The sequence below is a fragment of the Crocodylus siamensis genome, chromosome 4, assembly GCF_052110815.1.
Source record: "Crocodylus siamensis isolate JL-2025a chromosome 4, ASM5211081v1, whole genome shotgun sequence".
NCBI lineage: Eukaryota > Metazoa > Chordata > Crocodylia > Crocodylidae > Crocodylus > Crocodylus siamensis.
The window spans coordinates 214,283,970-214,296,349 of NC_143398.1; the positions used below are offsets into that span (position 1 = coordinate 214,283,970).

The 12,380-nt window shown below is 38.6% G+C and overlaps 1 protein-coding gene across 7 annotated transcripts in view; it reads right to left on the reverse strand.

Moving 5' to 3' along the window:
* TANC1 (tetratricopeptide repeat, ankyrin repeat and coiled-coil containing 1) overlaps window positions 1-12,380 on the reverse strand; it is a 201,972-nt gene that overhangs the window by 17,799 nt on the left and 171,793 nt on the right. For all 7 annotated transcript variants that reach the window (XM_090045663.1, XM_090045661.1, XM_090045660.1 and 4 more), the window contains 2 exons: window positions 8,290-8,368; window positions 400-533 (listed from right to left, as the gene is read on the reverse strand). In XM_090045663.1, coding sequence (XP_089901789.1) covers window positions 400-533; window positions 8,290-8,368 — 213 coding nt within the window. The remainder of the gene's footprint in view (window positions 1-399; window positions 534-8,289; window positions 8,369-12,380) is intronic.

The following is a 12,380-nucleotide window of genomic DNA, read 5'->3' on the forward strand; positions in this document are numbered from 1 at the left end:
CAGCCCTAGAAAACCAAGCTCTCAGTCGCCCCCCTCAAGGCTACCTTGCCAGCCAGAAGCCGCCCGAGATTGAACTGATCTTCCATCTATTCTATCTATAGTCTTCCTATTTAGAAAGAAGCCACAGCAGTATGGTATTTATTGGGTTATTGTAGTGTACAAGAGCCTTCATCACAGACCAGAACCCCACTGTGTTAGGCACTGGTCACCTCTTAAATTGCCTACTCTCACCTCCAGTTACGGAAAGGGTGGGTTTTCACCAGTCCCCCAAGAACTAGCTTAGAAGACTAACATAAAACATGCACCGAGTTATTATGTGTGTATATGTGAAGGAAGAATTAAAAAACTCAGGAAGCATCTCCCATATTAGCTCTTTTTATTCCTGGGCATTTGTCGCACCTGCCAATGTCCCTGGCGCACGGCACAGAAAAGTGGGGAGACCCCCCTCCTGTTGGTTCTTGTCACAGCAGCTCCATGTTCCAGAAGTACTTCACATGCTTCCAGCTTCCCCCGCCCTGCAGCAGCCGAAAGGGCTAAAGAAAATCAAATGTCAACAACATTAATTGCGTAACACATCTTATTACCAAGAGCAAAAATAAAACACCACATTTTTCAACCAAACAAACCTCCATATGATATCTGCAACTTTCTGATCTAATTTTCTCTAGATCCAATTAGTGGTTCAAAAACCTTTTTTGCCTTTTAATCATCCTGCCTACCCCCTTCTCACCCCACACAGGCCCAGCATATTAATAAAGTAAACTCAATGTTTGCTATAAATAATAAATAATAGCTTGAAGGTTCAATCTTGAGGCTCAAGCATTGCAGTACACCATGACTGAAGAGAAGCTAGATCAAAATAGTAACTAAAACACGTACATGACTGGTACGTAAGACGACTTTCTGCGGAAGTCTAATTTGCACAAATCAGCCAACATTATGAGTCTATTGTACTACTTTTTTTTTTATTTTATTTTATTTTTTTACAAGATTTACTTGTTTTCTCTAGCTAGTTTATCTATTTTTGCAGCAAACAATGCATGGGAAAAGTAATAATATTACAGTAATAAAGAGCATTGATTCCTAACTTTCCCTAATTTTTTAGGCACTAAATGAATGGTGAATTAATACCATATATTTGATAATAACATTTTTACCAGTCATAAAAATACTTTCAAACAGCTCAACAAGTTACAGTATATGCAACTCCTGATTTTTACCTAATGCTACTTTGGGATGAAAACACTAGTAGTTGGCCTCTGGACAAAAAACAAATAGGTACACAGGGTAGCCATTTGTGCTGAGTTAGAGTACCATATCCACGTTGCTATTGCCATGTGCTGTTAGGGTTGATCATTCTAACAGTATGGTAGCATGTGTGTATAGGCAACATAATGATAAAACTCTCGACATGACCTTTATTTATTACAGACATTTATAAGGTGCACATCATTGTACATGGCTTATGATAAGGCAAGTAATTCTCATCTGTAATGCACTAATACCTTGTGACCCCTCTCAGCACCATGACTTTAAAGAGAGTTCTGCAGTAAGTCTATGCATTTAAACAACTCAATCACCTTTTCCCATACTTTATTATGCTTTTTCACTTTTCACTGTGACACTCTTTGAAGCTTGAAAATAAAATATTTTCCCATCATGATTTTGTTCTCTTCCATTTGGCACACATCAGCTTTTTGTGCGTTTTAAATGGAGCTTGAAATTAACATGGGGCTTTTTGTTGCTGAGTTCTTTGTATCTGCATCACCAATGATGTCAATGCTGCTCTGAAAATAGTGCTTACAAGCTGGCTTCTGCAAGAACCAGCAAAGGATTCACAACTCCACCATTTCTGTCTAAATGTGGCATAAACAGTGAGCACACTGTACCTGATTTTATTGCTCTGTGAAAATACAGATTTCTTTTATTACAAATTTTTCAATAATATCAAAATAAACTTTGAACTTGCACAGAGTCGCAGAAAAGTAATGAAAGCAATCACTGCACAGACTGGTAAATCTGTAAATTTCCTTTGAAGCGCCATATGACTCGCATCTCTAGCTTACTGCTACCTTGCTATTTTAAAATTAGACCAAACGTTTAGGTCTAAACAACTTAACAGTTACTCTTATAGACTCCTAATGTATAAATATCACTATTAGAAGAGCAAACAAACTGCCGTCTTAAAACAGACCTCAGATATATCTTCTCAGCTCTTTTGCTCAGGGTGCAACTCTGAAGTTAGTTGCAGCACCAACATGACTAAAGTATGCCATATTCGGAAACGAGAAAAGCTAAAGCATAGCTTAGAGCAAGCTTAAACAAACAATATCATGACAAAGCTGCATTCAGGAATTCCAAGCATTCTGCTGAAAAGGACCACCTCTGATCTGCCTAATGTACTCTGCAAAAGCTCAACCCACTTGCCCTTAATAAAAAAAGAAAGAATTTAAATGAGCAGCTAAACAAGCAACTGATGCAGAATGGAAAATATGAGAGCAGCCCATTAGGCTGAAGGAAAACTAATAATCTTTGGCATATCTTTGGTCTGCAGCCAAGAGTGTCACAGGGAAGTAGTAATTAGGAGGAAAAGAGGATGTTTTTTTGTCTGAAACAAGACAGGCACAAAGTTTAGAAATCTATTTGAAAACAAGATTATAAATGGCTACCACAGCTTGTAGTATAATGCAAAACATTAAACATTGTATTTCATAGCCACTACATTGTCTGAGAGAAGTTGGTAATAGCTACTGTATGTACAGTTGTGCATTGGCCTTTGACTCTAGAGTTTTATCCTGTAAAGATCACCGCTTGTCTGGGAAGCACGATTTGTCTTAAATATCATAATGGACATGTGTAGATGTGTCACTAAATGAACTTTATTCATATATATATATGCATAACAATACAGTATCAGCAACAAATCTGTTTGTGCTATAACTTCAACATCAATGGCTCTTATAAAAAGACTTTTTTGTACTTCCTCTGTAAATCTATTTTCAGGAGGTTTATATCCTGACAGTATAAAAAAATGCTTTGGGTTGAAATGTCCTTGCACACTCCCCTTACCACATCACCAGCCCCTCTTCCACTGCAGCATATCGAAACCTCTTCTACTGACTGCATATCATAATCCACCCCCAAAGAACCTACTTTTCCCAATTACATTGTCCCCAAACCTCCCTGAATTCATACTGCTGTCAATGCCAACCTTACCCAGCCACATGCTCACCACTTAGAAGAAAACATGACTGAATGTTTTCTGTAACACTACCCCTTGTGCCAGGGAACCTTCTTCCACCCCCAGCAGATATGTAATGTTAATGCTCTCCTCACTCTTCAGATTCACTCCTCAAGATCCATTTCTACCAAGATGGCAAAGAGGTGCGTGCGTGCAGGGGGTATTGTTAACTAATTATGAATTGGAATAATAAAAAATGGTGCTATATATTATTAAAACAATCTTTTTATATATTAGATTTTATATATGGACAATTTATAAATTTGTTCTCATTTTCTAGGCACAGAAGCTAATTATTGGAGGATTGCCTTGTATTTGTCCCCCTTCCACTCCTCAGTGGGGAAAGTATATCCGGGGCGGCGGGGGAAGGCACGCTTTGCCCTCTACTCCCACTCTCAACCTCTTCCTCTTTTCCTTACTATCAGACCTTGTCTTCCTGAGCACATGCAAATGAAGGGTAAAATCTGAGTACAGGCAAATGACTACCAACCCACTGACTTACTTCAGCCAGAATTGATGCAGTTTCTCTTTATTGAAACTGCTGGAAGCTTGGGTGCAGATACTTCATAAACATACCTTTCAGCAGCAGTTTGGTACCTACTTATATGTAGTACACAAACTATACATGATATTAGTCCAAAACCAAAAGGCTCATGAGTTACCATCTCATGAGTTACCATCGAGTTCACTGGGCTGGGCCCTGGCAGAGTCAACAGCATTTCAAGCCCTAGCAACTCAGAACTGCTCAGTCAGTATGTGTGTATACTCCGGATACACTCCCCCCACATCCAGGAACCATGTGCTAATTAGACACCCACTCATGACTGAGACCAGGCGTTCTTGTCACGAGTCCTGTGATCCTCCAAAAATGTATATGCGGATGAAGCACAAGGCAACCTGGTCCAGCTCCACCTCACAGAGAGTGGGGCCACATTAATCAGAGGCGACAGGCTGGGAAAGCTGCGAACCTGACCTAAGGAAAAACATTTCCAGTTTCAAATCTAAATTGTTTAGTTTTGTTAAATTAAAACCTTTTGTGCTTAGTACAGAGCTCAGCTAAATCATATTACATATTTCAGTATACCAAACCATTCCGAGATCCTCTGCCAGAGAATTAACAAGATAAATTAAGGATTTTGTATATTTGTAACTTCAAAAAAGTTATAAACATTCAAAACAAGACAAGAAGGACAGAACTAGGGTGATACTCTGTTATGCTTTGTGTGAGAGCATGTTTCAGGCACTTTTTGAAGCAAAAAAGACACGCCGACCCTGCAACAATAACCACTTCCTTTCTCCCAGATATAATCAAGGATTTTCAAGGTCAGGTACTAAAACAAGCTATTTAACAATCTAAGGCTGTTTTCATCAGCAACCCTTAAAAGTCATATCAATCAAATACCACTTGTACAGCAGTCTGCCTCACTACACATGCCATATTCTGTGACCTCAATCCCGGATCCTTCTTTAAAAAGAGAGTGACAAATTACTGTACACTGACATTAATATTTACAGCTTTTTTTGGTAGAGTGGCAAAAGCAATAATTATATGTTCCTCCACTATTGGTCATTTTCAGCTTTAATTCTATTCTCATTATTTTAAAAAAATCTACTGAATTTCATACGTTGATGCCAGTGGGCAATTCTCCTTATGAATCTAGATTACCATGTTTCAAATACACATTTAACATTTGAGCTGAAAATTCTATTTGATTAACTGTGCACAAATATATCACATGAAAAGTCATTTAGTATCACATCTGTTATGATATATATCAAGGGCTGACACAGGGTACCTCAAGAAAATGAAATAAATACTGACAGTGATACAAAACATTTTTCCAGTGAATTGCCAATGCAAGCCACAAAAATAAAAAGAAATAGGTGTGGAAGAGACTCTGCTAGTCCAAATTCCCAGCTGGTCTGGATGGTTTCTATAGCACGTCAGTTTGCCACTCTGGGGGAAAAAACATTTTCAATTTCAAAATATCCCATTAAAAGCAGCACATGCAATGCTTGAAAGACAAAGTCTTCTGAAATGCAGCTTTGATAACTACTGTTCAATGTGCTGCTAAACAAAAACATAAATTTTAAAAACAGATAAGAGTGAAATAATTCTTAAAAATTTTAGTTTCATTTGCCATTGCTTCACACACTCCTTGGCAATACATGGTTTTCTACCACTTTTATTCCCCTTTATCTGACGAGCACCAAATGGTTACTATTTTAATTCGAGTTTAAAAATGATATACTATTTGTTTAATTTTTCATTTGTAGCCCAGCATCATCAATTAAAATCAGCCCGGCAAAGTTTTATGAATAAGCAAGTATTTTATTTCAGTTGTGGATTCTGCACAATCTCAACTTAGTTACTGTAGGTTCTGAAACAATGTTTAGTTTAATTTTAAGTAGAGACTGTTTAAAAGAAAAACAAATACGATGTAGGGTTTAGAAAAGATGCTCAGCAGGTTCTACTGGTTGTGTGCTGGTTCTAAAACAAATAAACTGTAAAAAATAATTTGAGGCCTAATCTGATCGGTCATATTTCTTCACTAATACTTCAAGATTTCAGACTGGAACATCTCACTGTTCTCAAGCAGAAATAGCAGCATTAACTAAATCAAACGGTGACACAACCAAAATGTTACAGGAGTGCTGAACCACTTTGAAGTGTTGGAACTGGTGAACACTCAATTGCTCAAGCCTCCAGGGATCAAAGTATATACAGTGATATACTGACTTAGCACTAGATTTCTATGCACTGTTCTGTGCTTCAGTTGTAAACCCTTTAAGATAGGGATGGGCTTTTCTGTTTTGGGTACTGGTAAAATTGTGTGCATCTACAGTGCTTTACAGAACTGCAACACTAGTGGCAGCTTCAAGTGCCTAGTCCATTACAAAATACATGTCTGACAGGGTTGAAATAAACATTCCTAGATGGCTAATAGACTTTCAGAGGTTCCTGGTATTCAAGACATTAATCTTCTTCAATACAAAAAAAAGGAGAAGAGATAGTGGCTGAGGAAGACAGCAGGCACAAGATATACCCAGGCATTACAGAAAGGTTGAAAAGGAAAAGCAGAGGAAACGGTTTGCTGATTTCTAAGTGTAGGGAGAGATGTGAAGAGGAAGTACACAAGTCTCCAGCAGGAAAAAAACTAAGTAAACCAGCCCCTGCTCAAGGGGGATGAAAGGAAAAACAACAAGGCAAGAAGAGAGACTGGGAACAGAGAAAAACATGAGAGGACCCTTTAAAGGTGGGAAAAGGAGTTGCAAAAAAAAGCTTGGAAATGCGTTACCAGCTTTCAACTACTATTTGCTACTGCCTCCTCCCTTCAGCTACTCACAACCCACACTTTCACTGAGTCTCAAGGAAGATGTCATTTGAATTGGTATTTTTAAACAGAAAGTTTTAGAAGGAAGCTATCACTAAAAAATAAGGTAGTCGACAATCAAATACATCAAATAAGTGAGTCATATGCATGTTAACTATTTTAAGTCAAATTAAATACTCATAAAACTATCCTCAGTGAAGACACAGGACAGAAATCCTAAATAATGAAGTTTGATAATATTGGCTAACTTCAGGTGAACATTTCTCTTCTCTAGTCGCTGGTCCAACTTCTTCAAATCAGCGACACAGAAGATTGCTTCTTTGGTATTGAAAATTTGGTATCCTCTTGTTGTCAACCACTGCAGTGTTACATGTACCCAGATTTCATATGAAGGAGTAACACAATCAGAAAAGATTTAAAACAACAATTTGCATCCCTTAAGCAGTGAACAGTGTTATAATAATCCTTCTTCTAATCAAGAGAGTCTGTAGTTTTAATGGACATAAACAGTTTTTAAAGGAATTCTAAAGTATTTTTGACTTTATCATTCCTGAAGGGCTCAACTGACATTGTTTCCTTGTTGAAGATAATCCATACTTAGATGAGTCAAAATGCACTGCAGGATATGACTGAAAGGTCTGACAGCTTCCACAAATTATGGGCTTTCCATCAGTCCTACTACCAAATAAGCAATGCTCCAAATCCCATATATAGCTATTGATCTTCAGAGAACATCTGAAAACCTCTGTGGTGGCTTCCCGATAATGCTCTATGCTCTTTGTAGATTTCTAAAACAGCAGCTAAGCAAATTCACAATACACGCCTGAAACATCTCCCATGGCTACTGCTGCTGCCTCCCATTCCATGCGAATCTTTATCATACACTCTTAATGCTCGCACTAGAGAATATTATAGAAATACCAGCAAATCCAGATCTACAGACATATGGTCATCCCTGCACTAATTATTGCATCATGTCTTCATACTTTGGATCCTCCTCCTTTTCAAAATACGTACCAATAAAACACACCACTTCCTTTGCTATTCTCCCTTCCCCATCCTCCTGTCCCTTCTTTCTGACACCTACCAAGCATCTAGGTCACTGTCACTACCTTTCTTAACTCTGTTGCGTAAGACTGCAACCTTTAGATACATCACCATGCTATGTTAAGGTTAAGCAAGCATGGTACAGAACAGTTTACTCGGGGACACAGAAAACACTGAATTTCCAATGGATAAATTAGCATTTTTTTTATTTTTATTTTTTTAATACAAGCAATATCAACTTATTGGGCCCAATCTGTAAAGAGTGAACTACCTCACCTTACCTCCTTCTACACATTTTCCTTAAAATTTTATTTCTAAAAATTCCCTTTTTAGAATTACTTCTGAATTTTACTTCACTTGGACAAAACAAAGGAGGGTACCAAAGAGAGGAGCTTGGGTTTCCCAAATCAGGACCATCAGCCCTGGCACAGGTTAAGACTGCTCAGTGATCAGCCATTATTGTTCTACTGCCATAAAAGGTCCCTTTCACCAGGCCCTCATGTCTCTCTCATTCATACCCCTCTTACAACATTCTGATACATTTCTTTCACCCTTAAAATCGGGGCTTGGAGGTGTGCTTAGAAACTCACTGCAAGGCTTAGATCTACTGTGCATTACTTGAGTTTGCAATTCTTCTTAGGAAAAATAAGAAATGTAAAATATTACCTGTTTCTCCCCACAGCACATCAGTATCATTGAGGTCTACTCCATGTTCTTTTTCAATCCCCAACAGGTAATGAATCACCTGTTAAGAACAATTACAGAATTTAACAAGCTTAGAAAAAATCATCAGGTTATTCTTTTGTCATGCATGGAGAGATTTAAAAAAAAAAAAATTAGACTGTGTTCCTCTTCTAATGATGTGGACCAAACAAAAATCAATATTTTCCATAAATCACTGAAGTAAATCAATAGAACTTGGGGTACAAATTAATTGAATGATTCATTTTCTACCATATAAAAATCCTCAAAATGTTTGAAAGTAATGTAAACTAACAGAATGTATCTGTTACTCAATCTTGATGGTTTACATGACAGCGATTTTAAATGAGCTCTAACACGACCTAAATATGCCTTCGTAGTAGAAGACAGACAATGCAAAAGAGAGAGCCTGGTTAGTCTTAGTCCTGGAAAAAAACTGGTTAATATTACATTTTTACCCAGGAAATATAATCTTTTCTACTCCTATTAGAGTCACAAAAAAGTTGATCAATTGTGAACAAAAACTCCTATTCTTATATACTCTGCTATACCACCATTTTAGTTGCCTTTAAAAACTTAGAAAGTTATGTTGTCCAATGCAGACAGAACATGGGTTTTTGTTGTTTTTTGGAATACCTGAGACCAGGTATCCTTGCAATTACTTCTTAGAATTGTCTTGTACAATCACATTAAATTAACAGCTCTTTTCAAAACAGTTCTCACTATCTTAGGAAACTGAAGTTTGCATATGACCACTGAGACTGCAGCAAATGGAGAAGCAGGGAAAAGAGGTAGAAATCAGAAGGCTAAAGAAGGATAAAGCAAGAATGCCATGGAGAAGCTCCCCAAGGCTGCACAAGCGAAGAAGAGATTTCAAGGAACACTGTATGGAATGCATGCTGAATTAATTCTATACATTCATGGCACAGCCAGAGAAATTGAATGCACTTCATTTCCCTTTTAGTTCAATTTTTCCAGCACTAAGGAATTTTTCTATCTTACTGTCCTATGAAGTCAGCAAGAAGGATTAAAGGTGAAGATGTTAAGAAAAGAAGAGCGTATTCTGATTCTGAATGGTTACTGTTGCTTATTTCATAATACAAAGGGATGGTCAGTTTTTACCTTCATCAGTATGCTAGAACTAAAAAATGTTTATTAGTGTGAAGGAAGTTAACCACAAGTTAACCACAGCCCATAACTCTCAACTCATTCCCAGCTTTTAAATCAAAAGTTTGCTATGTCTATGAACGTTTTTTCTCCTCATAAAATATTTCTCTGCCCTACTCTAATATTAGACAACTGCATTAAATTCCAACCACCTCTCCCAACAAGTAGGCATTTACTGTTACCTCAAGTCCTGGGCCCTGTTCAAGAGTTAAAACCTTTTCACACTTCCATACTACTCAGAAATATTTACTATTACACATTTAATATTATTAAAATTAAGTTGTTGTACCTTCAGCAGTTAAACTGCATTTTCTCTAAGGTATTTGCAAAGCAAATCAAGCCAAAATATGAGCACCATTGCTGGCTAAGAAACTAAAATACAACAGAAAAGACTGGAAAGTAGCAAGTTTAAAAGCTATAGGTTAGTCTAGATTCAAACTGGGATCAGCAGATATGACCACCATTCCATACATCAGAAATTCTATCCTTGGTCTCCAACCCTTAAAAGGGAAAAACAATCATCACAGTCATTTTCATCTCCTCTCACTGAAATATTGCAGTTCCTTTTCCATGATCTATCCAGTTCCCTTTGGCCAATATCTAGCAGCTACAACAAGCTAGTGCTCATGTGCACTCTCTTTTTTTTTTAATACACCTGAAACAGAACTGTATTTGTCCATGGTAAGACAACTCTGCCGGCCCATTATTTCAAGATCCATTTAAAAACATTATCCTTACTTTACTGCTGATGTATGTAACTTCCTTAATCACACTTTATTATATAATGTATATTCTCCTTAGTTCTCTCTTTTACTGGATACCTCTACTTTCCCTTTCCCAAAATTACATTTTGCAATTTTGATTAGAGCTCTCTGTGCAATGTCTACCATCTGAAATATTGTCCCATTCTCAGTTATTCTCCATCACTTTTCCAACAGTCTTGAACACCTTTTATTCCTTAGATTTCCCATCTTATTACTGACCATATTAATTTATTCTGTGAAGTGTTCTGGAATGGAGTCAGGCTAAGGGACAGAGATACTGCATTAATGAAAAAACAACAGTATTCCATTTCAACCACATTCCCTAAAAAAATGCTGTTCCTATCTTTCACAATGGGACCAAATATGGTATAATACAGCGTAGTGTAAAGTCATTTTGGAAAAAAGGCTTTGTTTTTAAATACCGAATCCTTTAGCTCTGCAGAAAATAGCTGAAGCACCAAAGTAGTATCAAGTAAGGTACAACATTATGCCTTTAATCTGAAACGATAACCCTCTGGGGCTAGGGACAGACATTACACATAAACCAGTTTAAGTGATCAGAAACTGGTTTAAACCTGTAACAGGACAGATGTTCAGTGAACATAAACCAGTTTGAAAATGGCTGAAACCGGTTTGAGATAAAAGGTAGTTGAATGTAGTTATCAGACTTAACTGATTTGACTCAAACCAGTTTATGCAATGTCTGTCCCAGACCCCTTGCTGGTTTAAGATAAACCAGACTCCCCCAGCATCCCGGCATGCTCTCCGGGCTGGGTAGGGATCCCTGCTCCACAGCAGGGCTGGCCCCTCCCCTGTGCTCCCTGGTTGGAGCTCCGGCAGAGACTGCAGTCACAGCAAGGCCTGCCTGGCTTCCTCCTACCCTCCCCCGTCGCTGCCCAAGCAAGAAATCCCCACCCCCCCATCTCCATCACCCATCCAACTATGGGGTATAGTAAACACACTAGAGGGTAGGGAGTGAATTCAGGTGGATTTGAACAGACTAAGGAAGTGGGTGGATCAGAATAGGATGCAATTTAACAAAGGTAAGTACAAAGTGCTGCACCTGGGGAGAAAGAATCACCAATACACCTATAAACTCAGAAGTACCATTCAAAGAACACTGCAGTGGAAAGGGATCTCAGAGTCATAGCTGATGCAAAATAAACATGAGTCTACAATGTGATGGGGTAGTAAGTAAGGCTAACTGCACCCTTTCTTGCATTAGTAGGTACATCATGAGCAGGTCTAGGGAGCTTATACTTCCCCTTCATGCAGCACTGGTGAGGCCACAGCTGTGTCCAGTTTTGGGTGCTGCACTTCAAGAGGGATGTGGATAACTTGGAAAGGGTTCAGAGGAAGGCTACTCATATGGCTGGAGGGCCTGCAGGTGAGATCCTATGAAGACCAAATGAGGGACCTGAAACTCTTCAGCCTCTGCAGAAGAAAGCTGAGAGGTGATCTTATAGCTGTCTACAAGCCCTTTTGGGGGGGGGCAGCAGGGAATAGGGGATACTCTGTTTACCAGGGTGCCCTTCAGGGTTACTAGAAACAATGGCCATAAACCAAAGGAGAGCAGATTTAGATTGGACATCAGGAAAAAATTCTTTATGGCGAGGACTGCCAAAATATGGAATGAACTTCCAAGGGAGGTAGTGCTTTCCCCTACCTTGGAGGTATTTAAAAGGAGATTAGACAAGAACCTGGCTGGGGTTACTTAACCTCAATGCTTTTTCCTGCCCACAGCAGGGGGTCGGACTCGATGATCTAATAAGTCCCTTCCAACCCTAGAAATCTATTAAATTTATGAAATCTCACAGCAGGGACCCCAGCCCCATGGACCCCAGGCATGTGGTATGCTAGCAAATGCCAAGAGAGGGGTGGGTGGGTGTGGGTGTCCAATTTCACTGGGACAGGCAGTCAGAACAGTGACTGCTTAGGGCTTTTTGGAGCTATATCAACAGGTCAGCAGATAAGTTGTTTAAGAAGAGTTTGAACTAATAGAGAGGCTATTGTTTTGCAGATGGGTGATGAACACTTATCAGCTCCCTGCTCGCTTGCTTCCCTGTCAGTTTACTGCAGATAGTATAAAGAAGCAGGGAGGGAGTTTGAAAAGCTCTGTATCAT